Source organism: Dasypus novemcinctus, chromosome 2, assembly GCF_030445035.2.
Source record: "Dasypus novemcinctus isolate mDasNov1 chromosome 2, mDasNov1.1.hap2, whole genome shotgun sequence".
NCBI lineage: Eukaryota > Metazoa > Chordata > Mammalia > Cingulata > Dasypodidae > Dasypus > Dasypus novemcinctus.
In genome coordinates, this window is record NC_080674.1 from 35,351,557 (window position 1) to 35,379,295 (window position 27,739).

General features: G+C 42.4%; 1 protein-coding gene and 1 non-coding gene across 2 annotated transcripts in view; both read right to left on the reverse strand.

The window, feature by feature from the left end:
* Positions 1-24,301, reverse strand: part of MTMR12 (myotubularin related protein 12) — a 101,405-nt gene extending 77,104 nt beyond the window's left edge. The window contains exon 1 of the mRNA XM_058307541.2: positions 24,022-24,301. Within this exon, the coding sequence (XP_058163524.1) occupies positions 24,022-24,102 (81 nt within the window). The 5' untranslated portion in view covers positions 24,103-24,301. The remainder of the gene's footprint in view (positions 1-24,021) is intronic.
* A 2,430-nt stretch (positions 24,302-26,731) lies between these two features.
* On the reverse strand, positions 26,732-26,835 carry LOC111762212 (U6 spliceosomal RNA). Its single transcript, XR_002795382.1, has one exon. It is a non-coding gene; the product is annotated as a U6 spliceosomal RNA (small nuclear RNA).
* Between the last annotated feature and the right edge of the window lie 904 nt (positions 26,836-27,739).

The window sequence follows — 27,739 nt, forward strand, 5'->3', positions numbered from 1 at the left end:
TCACTATTCATCACATGGCCTTCAGCACTGCAGACAGGGAACAGGGAACAGGAGAGATCAGAATAACACAACAAAACATACATTGCTGAAAACTCAACATCTAAGAAAAAGTAATCTAACCACCAAATGTATGTGAGGCCCTGTCTTGAATGCCACTAAGCAAATTATAACAATACCTTATTCATCCACATCATAGATGGTGCAACAATCTCACCCATTTGGAAGACTGCCGAAAATCATGAGTCAAAAAGGTTTCTGAGCAGTAAAAACAGACGCATCCAGGCTTGTGCGTAGCAATCAAAGCCCTCCACGTTCTGCTGTTCAGTGTCATCTTCTACCTCAACTGTATGCTTTTAACTATAATGATAATAATAGCTAACATTTATTTTTTCCATTATATGCTAATTAAGTACTCTGCATTAATATCTCATTTAATTCTCACAACAATTCTAGTACTATCATCTCCATTTTACAGGTGGGGAAACTGAGGCTTATAGAGGTTCAGTAACTTGCCTAAGATTTCATAGCAAGTCACTTAACCAAGGATTTAGCTCAAGTCCCATTTAATTCCAGAGTCCACATTCTTCACTGCTGTGCACTAGAATTCTAACAAACATCATGAACCAGTATTCTACTACAAAACCAATTAGAACATGTACTCAGTAAATGGGAATTGTTACAATGGCTGGCTATCACAGTATCTGCTTCATTTCCTTTCTTTTTCTCCTCTATTCCTTTGATAAGTAAACACTAAACTCAAATACACTTTTTTTTTTAATTTCTTTATTTCTCCCCTACCCCACCACCCACTGTTTTGTGCTTGCTGTCTGCTCTCTGTGTCCGTTCATTGTGTGCTCATCTTCTTTTTAGGAGGCACCAGGACCTCCCATGTGGGAGGCAGGCACTCAATGGATCGAGCCACTTCCACTCCTGCTTGTTGTTTCTCTCACTGTTTTCTAATTGTGTCATCTTGTTGCATCAGCTTGCTGCGCCAGCTCACTTGTCTTGCTTGTCTTCTTTAAGAAGTACGGGAAACTGAACCCAGGACCTGGTGTGATAAGCGGGCACCCAGCTGCTTGAGCCACATCTGCTTCCCAAGCACATTTCTTTTTTTTTCTTCCAAATATACTTCTAGAGAGTTGCAATTATTCAAGATTCTGCCAATGAGTATAATAATTTCTATTTTTCTCTGTGTTTAAGATGTCCTCACTGTGATTCTGATGCACACTAAAATTTGGGAACAACTGATCTCCATCCTAGATCTAGACCAATGCTTCTCTTTGATATGCATATGAATGAACTGGGGATTTTGTTAAAATGTAGATTCTGACTCAGTGGATCTGGGGTAGATCCTGAGATTCTGCATTTCTAATAAGCTGCCATGCAATGCCAATGTTTCTGGTTGAAGGATTAGACTTTGAGTAGCAAGCAGCTAGGACAGGGCTGTCTAACAGAACTTTCTACAATGATGGAAATGTCCTGTATCTTCACTGTACAAGAAGAAAGCCACTGGAAAATGGATGTGGCTCAACCAACTGGGCTCCCATCTACCATATAGGAGGTCCAGGGTTTGATCCCCAGGGCCTCCTGGTGAGGGCAAGCTGTCCCACGTGGAGTGCCGGCCCAGGTGGGAATGCAGCCCTACGTAGGTATGCCACCCTGTGTGGGAATGCTGCCTCGCACAGGAAAAGCCGCCCCAGGCAGGAGTGCCAGCCGTCATGGAGAGCTGGCACAGCAAGATGATGTAACAAGAGACACAAAGGAGAGAAAATAAAAAGATCGGTTCCCAGAGCCACCTAATGAGAATAAAAGCAGACATAGAAGAACACACAGCAAGTGGACAGAGAGCGCAGACAATGGGGGAACAGCGGGGAGAAATAAATAAAATAAATCTTTAAAAAAAAAATAGAAAGCCACTTGCCACATGTAACTATAAGACATTTAAAATGTGGCTAGTATAACTGAGAACCAAATTTCTAAATTTTATTTAATTTTAACCAATTTAAATTTAAATAACCACATGTACTGGACAGTGCAGGTCATCATCTCTCTGTTCCTAGGACTAAATGCCACATTCTGTAAAGCTTGCAAGAGGTTTACCTTTTGTTCATCTGACTGATCCACAATTTAGCAGAACTGACAGTGTGCCTATGTGGGACTGCATATGCTTGGTAATATATTAGGAGCCACTGGAGAACCTAAAATTAACAGATTATATAGGGTCTTTGCCCTTAATGGGAAAAAAATTTTTTTTCTATTTCTCTCTCCATTCTGTTTACCATATTAAATTAAATTGACTCTACTCAGAAGGTCTCTCTTTTTTTTTTTTTCCCTGAGGGATCAGGAACTCATGAAATTAGCAACAACCAAATTGGCCCTGATTTCTTAAGATTTTGATTACATAGGAATATTGGAAGCCATGGAAAAAGAAATGGCATTTTTCTATCAACAGCGTTTTTTATCTAGAAGACCACAATGATTAGTTCCAGTCATTTGGTGTCTTAACTTTTGCATTAGAAGGTCCTTTGAACTTCCTACAAGATCTAAAGAGTAGACTACTGATTTTCTTAAGAGAACAAAGCATCCGAGGCAAAGCAGGTTGCACAACAGAAAAGTTATCTCAACTGCTGATTTTATTAAAAGTGGATTAAGTTGCTGAAAGTCACAAATAAAGAATAAAAACCTTTATAAGCACTTGAGCACTGGAATTGAAGGAGCATGCTGTACTTAGTGATCACTAATATCTAACTTCTCTGATTAACACTTTAAAAAATCATAAATATGCATTATCAAATTCTTAAATAGCACAGTACCTACTAACTCAGGAAAAATATTATCATCCTGAAAAAAGAAATAACATAGAGGATTCTAATATGTCAGAGTATACATAAAGAAATAAAAAAGACACCATCCCCTCAAAAAATTTGGTTAACTGAATTTCTTCTTTTGATTTGGTTTTCAAAAGATACCTGTTTGGGTAGTAGGGAGAGGGTTTAGTAGGACAGAATGTAGAGTATTTGTTGGCAATGTCTTATAGTTCCTTAATCTCTATGTTTTACAACAGTCTTTTGAACTCTGCAAGAAAAACAAAGAGCTAACAAATATGGAGACACTATTTCAATATTTCTGAGGAAAGCAAAATAGTTGTGGTATCGCTGCTTGTTGATACCAGAAGAATGAACTTAGCTGAACAGAGGAGCGTGGAAAGGTTGTCCAACTTGACCCTTAAAATTGGATGAGTAAATACAATCTTTCCCTTAATAACATTATAGATTACTACAGGCATGACTCAGGGGTTGCTTGCAGATTGCAGAAATCACCAAAGTCCAATCAGCAAATGCAAAATTTACCATCCCTCTTTTCAAAGTGGGACTTTTCAAGGACCAGCCCTTACTGAGGCAAAGAGGTAAAGAATAATAAAAAATATTTATTGACTCAATATATGCCAGGAATTATTTAAAAGACTTTATATTTATTATCTCATTTAATCCTCATAGCAACCCTTTTGAAATAGGGTTATTATAGCTATTATTATCTCCAGTTCACAGGAGAAATCTTCTGATTCACCATACTCAAGGAAAGAGTCTGACCACAAATAACATTGCTATGTATTACCTGGGTAATCTGGAGCTTCCCTTCAAGAATTAAGAGTCCCCCTTTCCACCCCCTTCTCTTTCACCCTCCATAGCCAAACTACCACCAAATTCTATCACCATCACCTAGTACATATACCTAGAATCCATCTTCCTCTCATATTTCTTTCAGCACCACCCTGGTCCACACTATTATCATCTCTCGCCTGGACCACTGCAATAGCTTTCCAATTGGTCTACCAGCATCTGTCCTCTTTCTAGGCCATTCTCTACCCTTAGGCAGGAGTGATCCTTTCAGAACACAGCCTTCTTTGGATTATTCATGGAATGAAGGCAATGCCTTCATATGACCTCCAATGCCCTGAACAGTTTGATCCCTACCTACTTGTCCCATCTGGTCTCCTACCATACTCTTCCTTGGTTTGTACTTCGGCCACAGTGGCCTTCATTCTGTCTCCAGAACCTGCCATGCTCTTTCCCATCTTGAGTCATTTCCACAGGTAGTTCCTTCTGCTTGGAATGTTTCTTTCTTCCATCTTTGCCCTGTGAATTTTGTATATCCATCAGATCTCAGATCAAGGGCCATTTCCCCAGGAAAGCCTTCTGTGATCTTCCTGACTATATCAAACTCTATTACCAGGTTCTTATGGCCCTGTATATGGCTCCCTGTCAGTTTTATGAGATTTATGTGATTATCTGTTTAATACCTATCTCCCCACCAATCTATCAACTCTTTAAGGGAAGATTTATTATTTTATTTGCTAACCACAATATCCCCAGAATCTAATGCAGGTCTTGCATGTGCTAAGTGCTCAGAAGATTTTGTTGAATGAATGAATGAATGACTTTAAATAGTGAGAGGTTTTGAAAACACTCCAGGGCAGCGGACTTGGCCCAGTGGTTAGGGCGTCCGTCTACCACATGGGAGGTCCGCGATTCAAACCTCGGGCCTGCTTGACCCGTGTGCAGCTGGCCCATGGGCAGTGCTGATGCGCGCAAGGAGTGCTGTGCCACACAGGGGTGTCCCCCGCGTAGGGGAGCCCCGCATGCAAGGAGTGTGCCCCATAAGGAGAGCTGCCCGGCGCGAAAGAAAGTGCAGCCTGCCCAGGAATGGTGCCGCACACACGGAGAGCTGATACAACAAGCTGACCCAACAAAAAGAAACACAGATTTGCGTGCCGCTGACAACAACAGAAGAGGACAAAGAAGATGCAGCAAACAGACACAGAGAACAGACAACCGGGGTTGGGGGGGAGGGGAGAGAAATAAATAAATCTTTTTAAAAAATAAAACACTCCACACTTTCAGGAAATTTGAAATTTCCTAATTGCTGATTCTAAACCACAGAGACAACATATGGGAAATTAAGACATTATATCTAGACTTGGGGTCCAATACAGATGGCATCATTTAAATGCCCTAAGTACCTCATAAGGCACTGGAGAAATAGTGCATTCCATTAAGACTGTCAAGTGCATGGTATTAATCCTGAATGACTAGAAATCATGAGGCCTGTCCAGTAAGAACTATAGGAGCACAACAGCCATGGATGGGCCTGACATCATCTCAGGTTCTCCCAGCCAAGTCAACCAGTGTGCAGTGACAGCTGCTTCTGTACTATCCCTGTTCCCTTGGGCAATGGGAACTTCTAACACCATCATCACTCGTCATCTGGTTTCAGAGGAGAGCCCACAATCCCCAGAATCCTCTGTTCCTCCAATCCCACTTTCAACTATGACACTCCCTGCCCAGCTGCCCAATCAAGCAAATGGTGACCATGGCACTTACTCAGTTGTGAAATATAAGTTAAAATTCTTCACTGACCCCAATTTACTGTCATGTTCAATATAAAGGAAAAAAAGGTACAAAAGCATGGTTCTTTAATAATCAAGAACTAATTCAATTAGTTGCAGATTTTTCTCAAACTCTTACAAGATTCCTGAAAACTAACTCACTTGAAAGTTAAGCAAATTTTCAACAAATGCATCAGTTAAAAATGGCCTATGAGCTTTGCACAGCACCTCTTGCTACTCCATTTGAGTTTGAAAAAAGCTTGTCATTATGGAACAAAACAATGCCAGAAACCACTGGCACTCAATAATAGCATGTCCAAGTTTTCAAAACTAGGATAAAACTCACTTTGGCTTGAATTCAGTTAGAATGGTGACATGACACAAATGAAGAGTAGTTCTGTCAGAGTGGTAAGATCAGGATTTTCTTTTTAATTCCTTATCTCAAAGTTTTCTTCAGTGTTATGTCTACTTTGTTTGTTTTAATTTAAAAAGAGGATGGGGCATATGATGGTTAAATTCATGTATCCACTTAGCTAGATTATAGTATCCAGTTGTTTGATCAAGCAAGAACTGCCCTGATTGGTACTGTGAGGATATTTCATGGGTTTAAAATCATCAATCAATTGCATCTATGGCTGATTACACCTACAATCGATTAAGGAAATTCTCTTCAACAATGAGACAAGTCTCATTCAATCAGTTAAAAAGGCCTTAAAAGGAGAACTGATGATTTCAGCAGTCAGAAAGATGAATTCTATCTCTACTTCAGTCAGCCAGCTGCTTCTGCGGAATTCATCGAAAACTTTCACCAAACTTCCCAGCCTGTGGCCTGCCCTACCGAATCCAGACTTGCCCAACCATACAGTTCTGTGAGCCAATTCCTATAATAAATCTCAAAATATTACATTATCCATGTGCATGTGTGCATATGTATGTGTGTGTATGGCTCCTGTCACTTCTTTTCCCTGGAGAATCCTGATTAATATTTATAAATTTAAATAATTTATTATTATTGGAAGGTAAATAATAAATCTTACAATTTCCACAAGTTTTACCTCCCCGATCAAAAGCTACATCTGTTCTGGCTCCCACTGTGAGCATCAATTCCGAGGACCAACAGCTGCCACTATCCCCACATCACCTAAGAACTCCACATATGCTGAGTCAGGAAGCACTCTCAGCCAGACAGTGTCTACGACAGGATAAGATGTGAGAATTGCCATCCATTCTTGAGCAAGGCTATAGCCCAAGGAGACACTCCTACTGGAACCCACATGATAAAGCTGGCCCAGCCCTGAAAAAGCTGTCAATCCTGATCTCTTCTCAGAACTATATTTCTGAAGAGTGGCCCAAACCACAGGCTGCAATGGGCCTGAGGAGTGAAACTAGGGAGTCAATACTCAACCTGCATGTCTGCTTAGTCAAGGCTGCAAGACGATTCATCTCTGATATATACAAATTCATTTCAACAAACAGCTCTAGAGTATCCTAAATACTATTGCTAGGATTAGAAAAATGAGTAAGAATTAACTTTTGCCCTTGCACCATTCAGACAGACAAAAAACAATAACATTGAGTAATAAGAGCAATATAATTAGATGTCCATGCACATCTCATTTAATACTCTCAACTCGGTTATATACCATTATTATTTCATTTTAGAGATAAGGAAAACAAGGCCAAGCAAGGTTAAGTGAAGTGGGATTCAAGCCCCATTTACCTGACTAGAGTTGTGTTCTTAAGTACAATACAACCTGCCTCTCCCTGCTCACCACTTTCTCCTCAACACTGTCTCCTTCTGAACTTTCACATACTCTTTCATTTACTGAATTATCACTTCTTCTGCACCCAGTCTATTCCAGGCACTAGGCAGACTCACCAAATACAGGAGTGGACACAACGCACAGATGCTACCTTCCCAGAGCATATGGGAGTCAGGCAACAACACAAATAATAAAGAAGCATGCTAAATGCCACAATGGAGAAAATATAGGACATAACATTAAAGCAGCTGAAAAACCTTACTGCATTCAGAAAAGGGTCAAAGAAGACTGCTTCCTTAAGAAGCATCATTTATGCTGAGACCTGAAAATTAGCAGAAATCGGCTCCAGGGAAAAGGACCAACTCTCTCTCCAGTCGTTCTTCCTCAAGTCTCCTTTCTGGGCAGGGTCATCTTCCCTCCTACAAAACCTGTACTCCCTGGAGGAGCTTTCCCATCCACACTGCAACAATATATGGTGATGACCCCCAAATCACTCTTCCCTTCAGAGCTCCAGACGTAGGCACCCAAACAGCCTCCAGGCCACCAGTACTAGAATGTCCTTATGTCTTTCAAATTCACATTTCAGAAACAGAGCTTATCACTTCCTCCCTGCCCCTCACCAAGCCTGTTCATCTTCCTTAGGACTCTGCCTCCCCACCATCCACCCAGTTAGCCAAGCCAGAAACCTGAGAGTCATTCTTCACTACTGCCTGAGTCACACAGCATGTCTGCTCTACCTTTTTTTTTTTAAGATTTTATTTATTTATTTGCTGTGTCTTGTTTCTTTGTCCGCTTCTGTTGTTGTCAGCGGCGCAGAATCTTTGTCTCTTTTTGTTGAGTCATCTTGCTGTGTCAGCTCTCCATGTGGGCGGCGCCATTCTTAGGCAGGCTGCACTTTCTTTTGCGCTGGGCGGCTCTCCTTACTGGGCGTGTTTCTTGCGCATGGGGCTCCCCTACACGGGGGACACCCCTGCATGGCAGGGCACTCCTTGCGTGCATCAGCACTGCGCATAGCCAGCTCCACACGGGTCAAGGAGGCCCGGGGTTTGAATCACGGACCTCCCATGTGATAGACGGACACCCTAACCACTGTGCCAAGTTCGTTTCCTGTGCTCTACCTTCTTATCAGCTCCAAATCCATCCACTTTTATCCAACCCTGCTGCTGCTGTCTTACTCCAAAATAACAACACCCTCATCTCGCATGCTCCTGTAACTGTCAGGTTGCTTCTAGTTTTGCCCCATTTAATCCATTGTACCCACCCAATCCACCGTCCCAAACCCTGCCCATTCAATTCACAGTCCATTCACTGTCCACACAGTCCAAGTCCTCTAGGAAGCTTTCTCTCATCCAATCTCCCTCTCCCAGAATGGTGAGGCACAACTTCCTCTGGAACCCCCAAACACTCTGTATATAGCTATATTTCAGCACTTTTTACTCTGTAGTGCAGTACACTCTTACCTTGTCTGTTTCTGCAACAAATTTGCAAACTGAGAGCTGGAGCTGTTCCCTTACGTATTTTCAGGCACAGCTCCTGGCATGTAGTTCCTGACTTATAGTAAATGCTCAATAAAAGCCTACTGAAAGAATGAATAAATGAAACATCATACAAATAAATATTTCTTGATCCTGTTAATTTTCTTTATTCCTAGGCCCAGTACCCAAGAGATTAAAGAAATAGCTCTACTAAACATTTCTACATAAGTATATGATAAATTCTAGGTATTAATGACTACTGTCATACTCCTCCTCCTTTAGCTAGCTTTCTGAAATGTATTCTAGTCTCATCTGTCAGTTAAGGACATATTTAAAGCCAGACTTTAAATCTGAAGCCTTATTATTGAGGTTGAAGACTAGAGACTAAATGAATCCACCCAATATCCAGTTTTAGAGGGCTAGAAATCAAAATAGCATTTACTTCCTGGAGCTGATCCCCAACTGATCACCAGGGATACCAGGTCCCATCTCCTCACCAGGGAGCTTCAGTCCCTTCAGAGCCAACCCAGCTATCGGGATCATTTCCTAAGTCTCCTAACTATGACAGCACGACCAGTTAACAGCTTCGCTCTGGCCATGGCTCTCTTCTACTGATTACATACTGTCTTTGGCAGTTAAAAGGAACAAATAACTCTAACAATAAACCAAGAGAAAAGCATGTAAAACCAGGGAAGAAGACATGCAGTAACAGGCCCCCTGGCTATATCTGTCAGGCCACATACATACAGCATACATAGAGTACATGAGTAGAGTACCTGGTCTTTAAGGAGCTGATGCAAATCAGCTCTTGGTCATGACAAGTGTTCATTTCACAGGGCTAGTGGAACCTCCAGAGAGCACTTCAGACTGATTATCTATTACCCACAAAAATACACACCTAACTTGTTAAACACACAATATATAATTTTGTTGGAGGTTTGACTATGATCCACTTTACTAGGTTCATTTCATGTGTTTGTATCTCATTTATCTTGACAAAAATCCTGTAAGGTATTTTCATCCCCATTTTACAAAGCCACCAAAGCTCAAAGAGGTTAAATAACATGCCCTGGCTCAGACAGCTAAAAAGGTGGTGAAGCCGAAACACCTTCTCAGGAGTTCTGACATCAAGTTTAACACTTGTTTCTTAAAGATTTTTCATAATAACTTTGTAAGATATAATCCACATACCAAACACTCCAGTCATTTAAAGCACATGATTCAATGGTATTTAATACAATCCCAAGAACTGGGAGGCGGCGGACTTGGCCCACTGGTTTGGGCGTCCATCTACCACATGGGAGGTCCGCGGTTCAAACCCCGGGCCTCCTTGACCCGTGTGGAGCTGGCCCATGCGCAGTGCTGATAAGCACAGGGAGTGCTGTGCCATGCTGGGGTGTCCCCCGCGCAGGGAGTGTGCCCCGTAAGGAGAGCTGCCCAGCGCAAAAGAAAGTGCAGCCTGCCCAGGAATGGCGCCGCACACACGGAGAGCTGACACAAGATGACGCCACAAAAAGAAACACATATTCCCGTGCCGCTGACAACAACAGAAGCGAACAAAGACGATGCAGCAAATAGACACAGAGAACAGACAACCGGGGTGGAGGGGGAAGGCAAGAGAAATAAATAAAAATAAATCTTAAAAAAAAAAAAAAAGAATTGTACAACTGTCACCACAATCAATTTTAGAACATTTTCATCACCCCAAAAAGAAACCCTGTACCCTTTAGCGGTCACCTCCCAGGTCCTAGATCACATCAGTCCTAGGTAACCACTCATCTTAAACTTTTTTCCTAATACAAAAATAATACCACCAAGTGTCCTTTCAACCATAACAAATCTCCGGGAAAGCGAAGTAGGCAACATCCTTTGACAATACTTACCCTAACAGCTAAGCAATACTTGCTAATGTGTCCATTCTAAATTCTTTCTACCACATTTAAAATTACTGTTTTTTTTCCCTTGACATCAGATTTTCTTAACAGGAGGAAAGCAGCTGCTCACTAAGACCCACACTAAATCCCACACTAAATCCCCTACTCTGTTTTCACAACTCATTCCCTATTGATCAACAGTGAAAGCATTACTCATTCATACTTTTTAACAAGGGTCACTCTTCCCAGGCTTTCAACAGGCCATTAAACAATCCAAGCACCTTATCAAAAACTCCCTAGTAAGAAACTCAAGCTAGAGGGAAGAAATGGTAAGAGCCAAATACCAGAGTAAGCCCTAAGAACTGTGATGGTTAGGCCAATGTGTCAACTCAGCCAGGTAATAGTGCCCAGCTGTTTGGTCAAAGCAACCACTGGGCTAACTGTAATATAAGGGCATTTCATTGACTTTAATCATCAGTGAGTTGATTGCATAGATGACAGGTTACATCTACAATCAACTGAGGAGACTGCCACGAGCAATGAGTGAAGTCTCATCCAATTGGCTGAAGCCCTTAAAGGGGGAAGTGATGTCAGCATTCAGAGAGAGAATCCCAATCTCTACTCAATTCAGCCAGTGAATCCTGTGGAACTTACCAAGGACCTCTATCAGAGTCACTGGTTTACAGCCAGCCCTACAGAATTTGAACTTGTACATTCCCACAGTGGCCTCAGACAATTTTATTAATTCTCATACTACTTACAGATATCTCCTGTCAGCTGTTTCCCTAGAGAACACTGACTAATACAAGAAGCTATAGCTATACAAGCTATAACTGGCTTAGTTCTTATACTCTCATGTGTGAGCCACACCCAACAAAGAGGATCTGCTTGTTTATGGATTAAGGAGTACCTCAGAATGACCTCTATGTATCACTATGCTTGTGGTCACAGTGCTTTACATCTTCCAGGTCTAGACAGCCCTCCCTCTCTGAAGCTAACTTGAAAGCCACATGACCTTCCTGAGTACTTGCACAATGCCAAGTGTGTTGCCCATGACTGCAGGCAGTTCACAATTCTGTTGGAGAAACAAGACTTGTGGACATATAGCAGTATATATACAAATAAGTAGAAAATAAATGCTCAACTACATTACTAAGAACTCACAATAATCTGCATTGTGGACAAAAAGAAAAGGAGAATGCTGGGGAGTGGATGTAGCTTAGGTGGCTGAGCACCTGCTTCCCATGTACAAGGTCCCAGGTTCAATCCCCAGTACCTCCTAAAAAAACAAACAAGAGGCAAAACCAATTATCAGTGGGGAGTAGATGTAGCTCAGTGGTTGGGCATCTCTTTCCCATGTGTGAGCTCCTGGGTTCAATCCTGGGAGGGAAAAAAAAAAAAAGGAGTATTCCAGTTACAAGGAAAGACTTATGAATGCCAAGAGGTTGAAATGCCAAGGGCTTTTTTTAGAGAGTGCCTGGCAGTCAGGTGCTTTTCAAACTGTTTTCTTCATACCCTTTCTCTTCCTTTCTTTCTTTTTTTCTCTCTATTTTTGGGTTCTCTCTATGATTTCAGTTGAAATAGCAGTTTTAACAGAGGATGGGAGAACAGATCACAGTTACCTGGAAAAAAAAATTTTCTTTGAGGTATTGGGGCCAGGATTTGAACCTGGGACCTCATATACAGGAGGCCAGCACTCAGCTACTGCACTGCATCAGCAACCTTGAGTTGGTTATTTCATTTGTTTGCTTGTTGCTTGTTTTTTGTTTTTAGGAGGCACTGGGGACTGGACCCAGGAACTCCTATGTGGGAAGCAGGTGCTCAACCACTTACATCCACTCCCCTACCTGAAAAATTTGGGGAAAAAAACACACCAAAAATTACAGATTCCTACTGCAGGTACCCCCTCCTCAGCCCACATCCATACCCTTCCTCATTCCTAGGGCACATGTGAATCTCTAAAGCAAGACTTAGGACAGTGTATTTTGAAAAAGCTCCCCAAAGAACCACTGCTTAAAATAAAATTAGTAAAAGTTCCTTGGATAAAATATGTTTGAAAACACTGACCTAATCTAACTCTTTCTATAAATGAAATGATGCCCAAAAAGGTAATGGGGCTCACCCAATGTCACACAGAAAAGAAATAGTCAGAACTTGGGTATCCAAATTCCAAGCCAATGCTCTTTCAACAAAACTAAAAGCAGGTAGGCTCTGGAGTCAGCCTTAGGAGTTTGTTAAGATTAGGATCAGTGAAAGGGTCAGGGGGAATGGAGGGCTCTGCAATAGGAAATGCCATACTGAAAACTGTGTTCAGAGGAAAGGGCTTGTCGTAGTGTGCAGTTGTCTTGGGTGGTGCAGTCAGGTGGTGCAGGTGGAGAAGCCAGTTAAGCTATCTGTGGTACATGTTCCCAGGCACAAGAGAAGATGCTGGACAGGGAAGGTGGCAATGGAAATGAAGAGGGGACACTATAGGACCCACCAAGGACACCCTGGGGACTGTGCCTGGAGCAGAGTATGTGACTTGGATAAGAGGGATGCTGCTGGCTTCAGAAGCTGGGAAGACTGCATAAAAGAAGAGGAAAGGGGAAGCGGATGTAGCTCAATCAGCTGGGTACTCACCCACCACATGGGAGGCCCAGGTTTGGTTCCCAGTGCCTCCTAAAGAAGATGACCAAGACAGAGAACTGACACAACAGGCTGATGTGGTGAGATGATGCGGCAAGCTGACACAACAAAAAGACACATCAAGAAAACACAATGATACAACAAACAGGGAGCAGAGGTGGCTCAAGTGATTAGGTGCCCCCCCCACATCCCCCACATGGGAGGTCCCAGGTTCTGTTCCTAGTGCTTCCTAAAAAGAAGATGAACAGAGAGCAGACGGTGAGCACAAACAACAAATGGGGTGGGAGAAATAAATAAATATTTAAAAATAAATAAATAAATTTCTATTAAAAAAAAAAGAGAAGGAAAGGGGGCATGGATGTAGCTCAAGTGGTTGAGCATCTGCTTCCCATATACAAGGTCATGGGTTTGATCCCTGATACCTCCTAAAAACAAAACAAAGAAATGAAAAAACCAAATCTCATTGGGGAGGGGATCTCAGTGGTTGAATGCCTGCTTCTCAAGTAAGTGGTCCTTCAATCCCCAATACCTCCTATAAAGAAAAAAGAAGAGGGAAACCAAGCTGCATTGGGACATCGGGCCTGGGCATAACACACTGCCAAAACCTCAAGTCCTCCTAGAAGCCCTAACTAAAGGGAAGTCACTGTCAGAGGAGGACAAAAAGGAAATTCCTGAAAGAAGAAAACTGCAGGAAGGGGGGTCCTCTGGGTAGACAGCTAAGGTATCCATTATAGGGATGGCACAGTCCTACAAGAGGGACAGCATTCCTCGCTCCACACACAACCCTCAGGAAGTGTAAGTGAAGAACAATGCTGAAATGGAATGCAGGTCAACACTCTGCCACCATTGACACACACACATACATAAACAGAGCTTCTGAGGGTGAAGAGGAGTAAAAGCGACTACAGCCGTTAACATTTCATAAGTGTTTACTACATGCCAGACACCGCGTTAACAGCATCCATGGATTGCCTCACTTAAGACTAACAACCACCTTATGGGCTAGGTACTACTACTGCTACTATCCTCTTTCACAGATCCAAAACTAAGGTTCAGAAAAGTTAAATATCCCATTCAAATTCACACAGCTAACAAGTAGCAGAGCTCTGTCTGATTGCAAACTCAAGTTCTTACCCAGCACATTATATTAAAGATAAAGAGGGTAACATTGGGATGTATAAAAGTGCCAGAAGGTGTCAGGTAGCAGTTATGTGGCTGTCATAGTCTTTTATCTTATCATTTAAGCTAACGGATGTGACTAACAGCAGCTACAGAAACACACACTGTTGCCTTCCAGCCTTCTCCACAACTACCTCAGAGCTGCTATAGAAATGCTAGGCTAGCTGGAGCAGTGTTAAAAGCCTTAAAGCAGGACAAAGGCAAGTGGAACCAGAAGACAAATGAGAAGGTGCCTACAGGCTCTCTAAGGGACACTCACTTAATGGTAAAGCAGCATGTCAGAGAAAAGAGGAAATTCTTAAAGAATTTTGGCAATAATTCTGTATGCCTTAATGGTGCCTTGGATTCTGTTTTTCAGGACTTATCTCTTCCTCACCCACCCACGCATGCATACACCTTATACAAGGAACAAACAAGATCAGATTCTCTGACCACCCAGTCCTAGTATGCCTATGAGCCTTTCATGCCTAATACTGCCTGTCTGCTACATTAGCCCTTCTCCTTTCCAAAGCAAATCCCACTTGAATAGTGACCTTTCAAAGTTGGCATTCAAATTAGCCCACATGCTGCCCAGGTTCTTCAGTGGGCCTTTCTCTGTACTTCCCTCTCATAAATAGACAGTACCTGTACTAGAACCATCTGTTCACTTGCTGTGTCCCCAAACATAATGCACGTCTCCTGAGTCCACGGACCATCTTCTTGACCCAGCAGATGCTCACAGTCAATAGCCAACAGTGGCCATATTAAAAGAAGAAGCAAAAAAGTTGCTGCTTCACCTCTCTAGAGAGTGGAGCAGCTTAAAGGGTTTTGTTGAGGCAAAAGAAACTGAACAAAACAAAACAAAGCAAAGAGGGGGGAGAAGGGCAGTCAGATGATAGGTAGGCAGGTATGGTGCAAGAAAAAAGGGTAATCAGACCATATGTGGGATAAAAGGAATAAGTATTAAGTACAAAGACACAGCCCATCCCAGGAGGTTCTGGAAGATAAAATGAAGGTACTTCCTGATGCCAGACAATTCAGTCCCAGGATCAGAGCCCTAGACTCTCTTCGTTACGTAACAAGACCTCCAACACCACAGACTGAATGGACCCAGTGGTAGGCATGGACAAGGGATACATATTCATGGAGAACTCCAAGAGGCGAATCATTACTTCTGCTCAGTACAGGAACACAATGCAAAATTGTTCTCAAGGGATTAGAGCGAAATAGGACTTCAATCATATGCATGGAGAAAAGGTAAGAACACAGTGATGATTTTTGTCCCAAAAACTGGGCTCAATCCCTTTAAGGCATTCTCAGGTATTTTTAAATTCTCTTAGCAAAAAACAAAAACAAAAACAAAAAACCCAGCTAAGGACCATACTATCTAAAACAGGGGATGGCAATCTGTCACATTGGAAAAGACAACTTCAAAATAGTTCACCAGCTATGGCCAGAGATTCCCTTGCCCCAGTGCCTACAAAAGACAGCCCCCTCCCCCTTCTTTTGGCTCCCTCTCACGAAAAGCAAAAAAGCAAAGACTTAGAATGTCACCTCTGAAAGGCTGACCACCAGTCTGCTCTACAAGAAATCATGAAGGACAGGGGCACAAAATGAAAAAGCAATAACAATACTATTTTAAGAAAAGTATTTAAATATGAAATCAAAACTGCATGGTCAGGAAGCGGCTGTGGTTCAATCGGTTGGGCTCCCGTCTACCATATGGGAGGCCCTGGGTTCACATCTCAGGGTCTCTTTGTGAAGGCAGGATCGCCTGCATGCTATAGAGAGCCGCCAGCCCAGGCGCCGCGGAAAGCCAACTCAGCAAGGTGACGCAACAAAAAGGGAGACAAGTAAAAACAAAGAAGAACATGCAGTGAATGGACACAGAAGCAGACAACAAGCAAGGTGCAAGAGGGGGAGGGAATAAACAAAAAAACAAAAAACAAAAACAAAAACAAAAATTGCATGGTCTTGCAACTGCCTTTAAATAAATTTATTACTTCCAGAGGTAATTTGATTTTACTCATATCTTAAGAGAATCATTGAATGGATGTGATAAATGGATAAATGCGATCTTTAATAAAGAGACACCTTAGAAATGAGTAGAGAGAGAACAGGAAAAATAACTCCACAGCATGAAACTAGCAAAATGTCAAAGGTCAAATGTTAAGAATGAAAAAAGTCAACTACTAAGTGGTCTCATTAAGTTGGAATTTTAATATAATCCAATCATTCTCAAATGTATAAAGGAACAAAGAAAAGAGGAAAGGAAACTTTAAGAGACAGTGAAAAATATTCTAAGAAAGCACTAACATGTAGTGAACTTTCCTGGCATGATACCATGGCAACAACCACCAGAAAAAAAAAACTCCACTTTTACTAGTATCTTAGCTGAGAATGATTCCTGTACTCTAATGCTCAAGCACTTTCTGAAAGCATCCAAGTGGCTCTGACCAACAACTTCTCAGTAAATCTAGATAAAAATAACGATAACCCACATCTATTGAAGGCTGTATATGCCAAGAACTCTACTAAGCATTTACACAGCCATATTTAATATTCATAAATATTTATATAGTCACATAAGACAGGTGTTATTATCATATTCTCATTTTTCCATTTCTACCTCCCTCTTATTCCTCCCAAATCTACAGAAGATTAGAGGTTATATGAATTACTCTGGGGGGGAGGCGGTAAATCAATCAATCAATCAATCATTAAAAAAAAAAAAAAAAGAATTACTCCAGGGAAGGAGATGTGGCTCCAGCAACTGAGCTCCCACCTACCACATGGGTGGTCCCTAGTTCAGCTTCCTGTGCCTCCTACAGAAGACAGCAAGCTGCCACGATGGGCAGGTGCAGCGATCCAATGCAACAAGAGACACGGGAGGGAACATAATGAGAGATACAACAAAGCAGGGAGTGGAGGTGGCGCAAACAATTAGACATTTTCCTCCCACATTGGAGGTCCTGAGTTTAGTTCCTGGTACCGCCTGAAGAAACAAGGAAGATGAACAGACAAAGCAAGTACAAACAACAAGGGGGAAGAGAGAAAGAAAGAAAGAAATCTTAAAAAAAAAAAAAAAGAATAACTCCAGTTCAATCCAACCTCCAACCCTATCTCACAAGGTTTAAAATGGTTTTTTAAATGATTCAATCTGAAGATTTAGAAGACATTTTTATGAGTCCCATCTACCATAAAACCTGCTTCAGTCAGAATAAACACACTCAGGATTTTAGACTGAGACAACTCTACTTTATCGATGTCGCTGAGCATGTGTTTGATAAAAACCCCATCTACCCTGATGTCTACCCCTGGTAATTGTTAAAGCTCACATAATTGATTTAAATCTCTCAGCTGGCTACCACGGGTTAACCCTGACAAAGCCACGGTAAAGGCTTCGGTCCTTTCTGAACTCATATATTTTCTTGTAAAAAGTTACAAACCCGCTGCCCTCCTTGTCATCTCAGAAGCACATACCAGAAGTCATAGGGTAACTTGATGAGAAACTAAGGGTGGCTTCTGCTGAAAAAACAAGTCAAAGTACATGCTCTCCCACTATGGATTAGCAGTGTCATCCTCAAATATGACAACCATACACAAATTATACATTTTGACAAGTACTATAATTGCAAGCCTATGAGATGCATGCACATAAACAAAGCCTAGAAAAACATTCTCAAAAATGAAAATAATTGCCTTAGCTAAGGTAACATAATCAAGGAAAAATTTTTTTTAACTTCCAAAGATTACAATTGTACTACATTGTCTTTATCTTAAAAATAAGAGCTACCTTGTTTTCATAGTGATTTAAAAAAATTTTGGCCTCTGAAAATCTACTTCTCTCTAAAGCACACTGCCACACAAGATGGCTTAACATCAAAATATTCCAAGAACATCCCACATCCTGTTGAGGATGTTTAGAGAAGGATCTAGAACTTAAAACTTCTATGTACAGGATCCCCATAGCCTAAGATTCTGATGGCAGCTCTGGTTTTAATGCCAGAGACAGGGTAGGGAGCAGAAGGGCATCTGGCTCTAAGATGGTAGCTGTCCATGTGGCAGATGTTTGATCAGACTGCAGGAAGTACCTCCTTGACACAGCCTCATGACACCTCCTGACCTCCATCTGCAGAAGTTGTGTTGGATATGACCCAGGGAGATGCCACAGGAAGCACATGCAGGAGGGGAAAAGCGGAAGCTTTGGTCAGATCATCAGGCTAAAGCCACAGCTAAGAAAGTGATCATTTTAGGAAGAAACTTTTAATATCCTTTGATGATCTCCAATCACAAGAAAAAATGTTAACAGGAAAGAAGTTTCAAGTGGAGAAAAAGTTACAGATTGTAGACTTTGCTTTTAAAGGTACTTTTACTGCTAGGACTGGGACAGGAGATCTGTTTTAGGGTAAGTCGACCTCTTCTTTTCATCTATCCACCAAGTCATCAAAGCTAATGGTCCAACAAAGTAGTGTTCTACCAAAATACAAGCTCAAATTAATTCATCTGTTTTGCAGACTGATGTATCCCCCACAACTAGTACACAGCAGTTGCTGAGGAAGTATCTGCTGACTGTATATGTGGAAAGTAATGCCTCTAGAGACTAAAACATCCAGAGGCTCCCTGTGTCTACTGTGGCTGGTAACCTAACAAAAGCCAAGATAATAGAGAACAAAATGAAAAAGCACTCTAGTGTGCAAATACCAATCATTACTATAAGTATGATTCACTAATAATATTCTTTGTATTTATTAAGTAAAAGGAAAAAAAAAAAAAAAGAATGAGCACTGAAGTCAAACAGTCCTAGTTTAAATCCTGGCACCAACCTCTGCTAGCTGTGACCTTGGACAAGTTACTTAACTTCTCTGAGTCTTAGTTTCCATATCTAAAAATTTTTGAAGGGCGGGGGGCGTAATAATAGTACCTACCTCAAAAGACTGTTGAAAGGATGAGATGAGATAATTATTACCACAGTTCCTGTCACAAAAAAATACCTAATAAATGTTAGTATAGTAAATAATTAATGATTATATATCCAGTCATATCTCTGGGATCATAAGTTCACTTCTTCCCACCAAAAGAAGTGGCCTTAAATGAGGACTAGGGAGAAGCGGATGTGGCTCAAGCAACTGGGCTCCCGTTTATCATATGGGAGGTCCAGGTTTTGATTCCCGGGGCCTCTTGGTGAAGGCAAGCTGGCCTGCACAGCAAGCTGACCCAAGCAGAGTGCTGGCCTATGCAGCGAACTGGCCTGAGCAGAATGCTGGTCCGTGCAGGAGTGCTGGCCCACACAGTAGTGCTGGCCCATGCAGGAGTGCTGACCCACGCAGCAACCTGGCCACAGCAGAGAGCTGGCGCAGCAAGGTGACGCAACAAAAAGAGACACAAAGGAGAGACAATAAAAGATGCAAGGTGGCGCAAGAGATTCAGCATCTCTTCTACTCTGGAAGATCCCAGGATCGGTTCGCGGTACTGCCTAAAGAAGACAAGCAGACACAGAAAACAAGCAAATGGAAACAGAGAGCAGACAACAAGGGGAGTGATTGGGAAGAGCAGAATAAATTTAAAAAATCTTAAAAAAAAAAGAGGACTAGGCAATTGAATGTTCTTTTCCTTGAGGGATAAATGAAAAGAAAGAAAAGAAAAACCACAGTATTTGGCCCTTAAGTACATATTTTTTCATCCTTCTCAATTTTTATCTCTCCTCTTGCCTTTTTTTCCCAATTCATGATAAAACCTTTCCTGGGCTTCTGTGGGCATGGCATAGCCAATCCTGGCGGCTATTACAAGACAGTTCTTATCGCTCTTCCGGGAAGGATATTTACCCTTCCAGGCCTCAATTTCCACATACGTATAATAAAAGGACAATGAAACAGTAGATTATCTTTCAATTCTCTTCCAACTCTAAAAATCCACAAAGCAGTTGATAACTATTATTAGTAAATTCCAATCAGCTACCTACCTAAACTCTATTAGAAAGGACATTTTAACCATATTTGGAATACAACACAGAAACAGGCAAGTATGACACCATAAAAGCTAAATTTTTCCTGGTATAAGTTTCAAAGAACAACAGGAGAACACCTGAAGCTTTGATTCAATTCCCTCATCAAAATGGAATGGGCTCTTAGTAAACCAGAACTTTCTTTTAGGACCACCTAATGGTCCTTTATTTACAAGCTTTAGAGTACAGGCATATAGCAGTTTTAATCACTATAAATTGTCAAACTAGTGCTTAAAATCTCAAGGTAACTGGGCAGAGAACTGACAGTCTTGAATAATCAGAATTGTCTTTCAGCACCACAAAGAACTATTTAAAAATCAGACTTTAACTTCCTTGGCTTTTTGTGCTACCTAACCTCTCGCCATCACATCATGTACTCCTGTTGAGAAACAGGGTCTAATTTAGAATGGTATAAGTCTGTGTCCTGGGCTGGGCCTAGGTGGTTGTGAGTTCACCTGACTTTCAGAAATGTTTTATTTTGTTTCAAGTTATAGGAGCTCATTGTTGAAGGCCTGGAAATTAAGAAAAATGAAAAATAAAGAGTACTACGCACAATCAAAAATAAATAAATAGATAGATAGATAGATGTAAATTAGCAATTGACATGGAAAGTTGTTTACAATACATATTTTCCGTGAAAAGGGCAGATTATAAAATACAATCAGCAATATTAATCCCATTTTGGTAAAAAAAAAAATATGTACACATATATACCTATGAGCATATCTGATAGGCTATACTCCAAATTGTGAATAAGTTGATAATTTTTAAAAATTTATTTTTTTGGCATATCTGTATTTTCTTACTTTTCTGCAATGAACACTTATGGTTTCTGAAATAATATTTCAAAAAGTTGTTTTTTTAACAAGAAAGATGGATCTAACACTCAAATTTTAACCATATGCCACCCTGAAGCTCAGCAGTTCCGCTGCAGAGGTACCGATGTCCTTTGCACCCTGTGCCTGCCGCTAAACTGCGATAGGGGTGCCAAGATGTTTTTAGGTACCAGCCAACAGGTATGATCCTTCCTTATCACCTCAGCTTCCCACTTGCCTGCTTTACCTATTTGTAACCCTCTGAGAAGAGTTTACAAACCATGACAAAGGTTCTAAATTATGTATGATGCAGGGTTTTAACTTTCACATTCACTGATTTAGGAAAATCAATGACAAAAGAGCCCGCTTTACTCCAGCAGAGGTCCAATTTTACAAGTTGGAATTAACTACTACCCCTCATTTTAGTCTTCTCAATGTCAATCCTTTCTGGTCACAAGAAAGAAAGAAAAAGAACACATAATGTTTAAAAGCATGATTTTCCAATCCTTTATTCACTTTAGCACTTAAGTTTTTAACACAAAGTGCTGACTCTAGGTATACTCTTTGGCATACTGATGGCAGTCACGGTTGAACCTTCTGAGGTCTGATCAGCCACAGATGAGTTCATTGTTCGGGCCAGGTATCATCACAAGACACAGATTTTCTAGCTCCTCAGTGATCTACCAGCATCTGAGAAACTGTGCAATTTCAAAACAAAAAGTGTGCAAAAGCAAAGTGTGTACAAAGAAATAAGTGACAGCAAGACACGCTCCGAAGGCAGTAGATGATGGCAATGTGAGGGAGAGTTGAGGCAGATAAATGAAGGTCTTTAGAAAAGTATTCTAAGGATTCTTCCTACTACATAATCAAAGAAAGAGGATACCAGATCAGTGCTGAGAGGCACAGTAGCCATGTCTCAATGCTGCATTTCCAACAATGTGATAAAGAAAAAAAGATACAACCCACTTGTTGGCAAAAGCTATATGCATTAAAAATAATTTGCTTTCTCATTCCATTCTACACTTAAAAAAAAATTCACAATTCAGGTCAGATCCTTATGCTCTGTTACAAAATATTTTGAGAGACTACAACAAAGAAGCATAATGTCTAGACATCATTATTTAAATGCAAAAAAAAAAAATAGCAAACTATAAGGATCTGAAAAATGTGACCACTTCAGGCTTAATCTTGGGTTGAACCACTCCCCTTCCCTAATTACCCTTCAAAGGAAATATATCAGGTCCTGGAGGCAAATAGGGAAAATGCAGTCTAATTACAATATGTGCACTTGGTAGGTGAAGAATTTGGACATTCTTGAACTCCTGAAGTGGAAGACTTTCCACTTGCACTTTAATCTTACTGAAGAGGAAAGGTTAAAGAGGAATTGCACTTCAACTAGGTCTCAATCAAAAACGACACAAAGAGAAGCCGATCACATTACTTTAATGTTACATAAAGGACGCCTACTGAAAATTTAAGATGACCTGACTCCATATCAAGTGTTAACAGAGGAAGTGGTTTTTATCTGAAAATTAGGCTAAAAATAAGACTTGTTTCAAGGGTATTCTCCAGTGGAGAAAATACACACATCTTGAATCTGACGACACAATATGCAAAGCCTTCAGGCCCCAAGAGGTCTTACAGAAGCAGCCGCTACTCAAGTCTCTCTTCTGTGTCCTGCCTGCCACTGCTTTACTGAAAGAGGAAGACACCCAGAGACCAAGAATTCTGTAGTGCTCCTACACACTGCTGATTAAAGTGAGAGAGAGAGAGAGAGAGAGAGAGAAGCAGAAACAGCCTTCACAAACACAAAATGAGCATCTAATTAAGCCTTTGGGTAAGGAGCTAGTGCTAGAGAAGCCCTGAGCACGGCCCACTAGGTCTGACCTCTCTAACCTCCTCTCCTCTCCCCCACCCAGCTCCTGCCCTTGGTCTCATCCAACACCCCAGACACTTCATTATTTTCACCTTGGCTGCTCCCTCTACTTAACCTACTCTTTCCTCAGATCTCTCACATCCTTCAAGTTTTTACTCAAACGTCACCTTTGGAATGAGGAAAAAGATGCATTTTCTTTGAGTGGTACCTATAGCTGTCTAATATGCTAGGCAATGTACTTAAATGTATCTACTGTTTACTCAGTTTCTCCTCACCCTCTCAAGTAAGCTCCTGGATAGCAGGGATCTTTGTTTTGTTCACTCCTGAATATCCTAAGTTAACAGTGACTGGCACATAGTAAGAAACCAAAATATATCTTCTGAATGAATGAACTTCTTGACAATAAAATTCCATGAAGAAAGTATGTGAAGCATAAACAAGAAAGAGGGAAAGGGTGATTGACGATGAGGGGGTGAAATGAAAGGGAAAAAAGCGACAGAGGAGAATATCACCGGGAGAGTACGGCCCAGGCGAGAGCGGCACCCCCAGTTTCTCCCTCCAACGCTGATGAGTGGCGGGAGTTGGTGTCCGTATCCTGCCAGCGGCATCAAACAGCACTCTCAGGAGCAGCGGCCGAGACAGGCGTGCTCCTTTCAAGAGTCACTGAGAAATTCCAAAGGCAGGACAGACCCACCCGAGTGGCCGGCTCTAGGCAGGCCCACAAGGGGGTCGGGTCCTCCTCCAGAGGAGCCCAGAGCCCCCGTTCCTCTGCACCGTAACCGAAGCCGTCCCAGGCCGCAGGACCTCTCCGGCTGCGGCCCCGCCACCCGGCGGCAAGCGAGCCAGGTCCCCCGTTCGGGCACCTGCCTGACTCCGGCCTGCGCGGAGGCCCCAGGGCGCCCCGCGAGCCTCACCGCCCAGGCTCCCGGGTGGCAGGCCGGCAGGAAGCGCCCCGCGGGCCTCCCTGCGGCGGGGAAGGGGTTGCCGGCGCCCCTCAGACGCAGCCCCTCGGTCCCGACGCCCCGCCCGCGCGGCGCCCTCTCACCTCCGGTCGCACGTACGACACGAAAGAGGGCTTAGGCGCCTTGGTGCCGCCGCCACCACCGACTACTCCTTTCCCCAGCATACCGCCGCCCTGGGAAGCAGCGACCCGCGGGAGCAGAGGCGGCGGCTCGGGCTCCGGCAACCGCAGCGGCCGCGGCCACCAGCACCAGCGGCTGGAGCTCCGCCCATCCCCAGGGCAGCGGCGACCACGGCGCCGCCCGTATCCGGCTCCTTCGCTGACACCGCTCGCCCCGCCCAGGCACAGGCCCCGCCCACTCCGCGCGCCTGCCCCCGAGCCGGGAGCCGGAGGCCACGCCCCAACCCCCGCGGCTGCAGGGCCGACTGGTGGAGCTTCGCCTTCGGAGTTGGGCTCCACGCCTCCCTCCAGCGGCAAAGCCCGCCCCCGTACGGTCTCTAATTGGCCAGAAGACCTTTCCAGCCTAGCCCCACGCCAAGCCCCTTCTTGAATGAATCTAAAGAGATGTTTCCGCTGGCCAATCCAGAGAACGTTTTCTTCGGGACTTCCAGGTGATTGGATAACGGAGATGTTGCCGTCGTCCAATGAGCCACTACGTTATCACTAAGTCGTCCCGGGCAATGGCTCATTGCAGTCGTTCCTTTCCTTTTGCTTGTTGCTTTGGTAGCGAATGTCCAAAAGTGTCATGCATTGAATCGTACCGTATTACTTGATACGTTCAAAGTTCACATTAGTGACATTTAAGCTTTATTGTTTTTAATGGAGAAAAAAATTAGACATTCAAGTGTTAACAGGCGCTAAGGAATAGGTTTGAATGATCATAGAAGGCACCGTCGAGTTCATTTTTCCACTAGCTGTTTGTGTTTTTAATAGGTAAGATTATTAAAAAGCCCTTAAGAGACTTCTTTTATCCATTACAAAACCCTCGGTTTCAGTCAAGATTACAAAGGAAATGTATTTAAACTCCATATTTGACGCAAAGCCTTATGTGAGACACAGATCAAATTAGACAAGGATCCACCTCGCAAGAAATTCAGTCAAGTGAAAAAAATAAACATTTGCCGTTAATTTTTTGTTGGGCAGTGTATTAAGCATTATCTCACCAGTGACTTTGCTCTCTACCCTTTTAATCCCCGTGAGCGACCCACCTACCACCAAAGTCCCTCCCAACAGACAAAAACTGGAAACGAATGTGCTTCCTTTGTATTCATAGTTTCAAGAAAAAAACCTGTCGTCTTGTTTCCAACCTGCTTGACATCCTTAAGCAGCCCAGTTTCATATCCCCAATTTTAGGTGAGAAAACTGAGACTTCGAGATGCAAGTAATTTACCCAAATCCAAAACTAGAACTGGGATTCCAACCCGTTTGTCTGACTCCAAAACCCAAGTTCTTAACATTATAATTATACAAATAAAGAGGCAACACAAGGAAAGAGTGGACAATTATATCTGGGAAGATCAAGTAAGGTTTTATGGTGGTATTAAAGAATGAAGTTATTTGTCAGGACTAATAATATTGCCTTATATTTCACAGTTTTTACTCTTCAGAGTGTAGTGCCATGTCAGATATTTAAGTGTGAGCTAATTTTCACTTTCTCACTTTTCAAGTATTTTTTATTTCCCTGATCTTTTGGTGATAGTCAGAATGTTAGTATGGGTAAGGAGTGGGAAATGGCAGGGAGATATTTTGGAGCCTACGTATGGCCAGGTCTAGTCCTGGACAAGAGATGAGCACAGTCGTGCAGGGTCTGCACTCAGAAGGGTTTGGGATTAAGAAACACCCCCCCCCCCAACTACGCAAAAGTGTTCAAGGTTTAATGCCCTGCGGTTGCTGACTTGAAATTCTTAATAACTTAGCATAAAAAAATTGGTGCTTTGTAAGTGAAGTTTGATGGGATATTGAATCATTGCATAGGGGACTTGGACCCTTGGCTTACAGGCAGTGTACTTCCCACCACCTCCCTGCCTACCCTAGAAAGGTCCAGGGGGCCCACCCCCTGGCCCCACGATGTTGGCAACCCTCTGCCCCCCAGCAGTAACCAGGTCTCCTGATTCAACATCTACCCACCGTGAGTGTCTGGGTACTGGCTGGAGGAAGATCAGAGCAGGGCGGACTCCTCCCCCACCCCTCAGGTGGCTCACGGTGGGGCAGGGCAGCTGCCAACCCAACGCCAGGCTGGCAGTGACTCCGTGACTGGCAGGGCCTCTTGCCCACTCTTACCCAGGTACCGGATGTGGCCTGGCACAGAGGGTGCAATCCCTGGGGAGCTGCCCATCCATTGTGGAAAGGGGAGGTTGATTTCCCTGCCTCTGCCATGGCCCCAAGTTTTCATTCTGCACTGGACCAGGCATTTTATGTAACCCGCCGAGACAATGCCCTTGATTATCTCTGTGACCCTGGGCAAATTACTTCATCTCCCGGTGTCTCACCTGAAATTGAGCTTGATAACAGTAACTACTTGCTGGTGGTTGGGGGATCTTTGTAAAGATTAAGTAACTCGAGCCAGGAGAAACATTTCAAGCATGCCCAGTAGGCAACAAGAACTAAATAAGCGATTGCTATCTTTTGGTTCTCAGTACAATCCGCAAAGCAGGACATATCTCACCCCATTTCAGGGATTGTAGAAGGAGAAGCAAAGTGACCTCTCAGTTATTAGCTGGGAGGGTTTTTGTTTGTTTTTAACTTCAGGCCCAATTCTTGGACTAGAAGTAATGGACTTTTTGTTGTTGTTGTTTTTAATATGGAACACTTTACAAATTTGCATGTCATCCTTGTGCAAGGGCCATGCTAATCTCTGTATCGTTCCAATTTTAGTATATATGATGCCGAAGTAAGCATGAAATAATGGCTTTTAATTTCTAATCCATCTCACCAAATTTCCCTCCCTTCTAACCCTTCTGCATTATAATAATCATCCAGCCATTCAGCATTGTGGTCAAGTTGGTTTGCAATATGATGATTCTGGAAACTTGACACTACCACTGGATCCATGCACTCCCAGAAAACCATGGCAACAAAGGGGGAACATTTGTCAAAACTGAAAGGGCAGCTGCTTTCCAAGGCAGTTTTGACTCAGTGATGACAACTTATGCTTTTTTTAAAGGAGCAGTAAGAGAATGAGGACAGGTAAGTTAAAATCTCTAGGTATCTGCATATTTTTTATTGATCTTTGGGTTGTGCACAGACGCCTCAGAAGAGTCTCTCACAACTAATGAAAAAGTTCCATTTGGCTGAGGTCAAATAATTTTCGATCTATCAATAAACACAGATGGTAGCCCCTGGACTTCGAAGTATTTTCATTTACATACAATAGTTTAAGTTCGCTCTTTTCTCCTAATTTTATCCTAAGCTTTCTTAGAAAATTATAAATAGAAAAAAGTCTTAGCTCTCATGAAAACAATTCTAGACCAAAGGCAGTCGTATTTCTTCCCACAGACAGCTAAAAGCAACAGATAATAGAGTACTCCCAGATGGGGAAGGGTCTTATTCTGTCAGATAGTTGAGGCCTACCCATTTGCATTTCCTCCTCTTTTGAGTTGCTCGATGTTGCCTACGTGTGCATCCTATTTATCTTTATCAGATGCCTAGCACATAGTAGGAACTCAATACCTACTGAGTAAAGTGGTATTAGAAGAAAAGCAGAGAGGACAGCAATCAATTAGCAAGCCTGGAAGCAAAAAGAGAATTTAAACTCAGGCATTCCGGGGAGAACCTGCACTTCTAAAATCATTGGCTATAAATT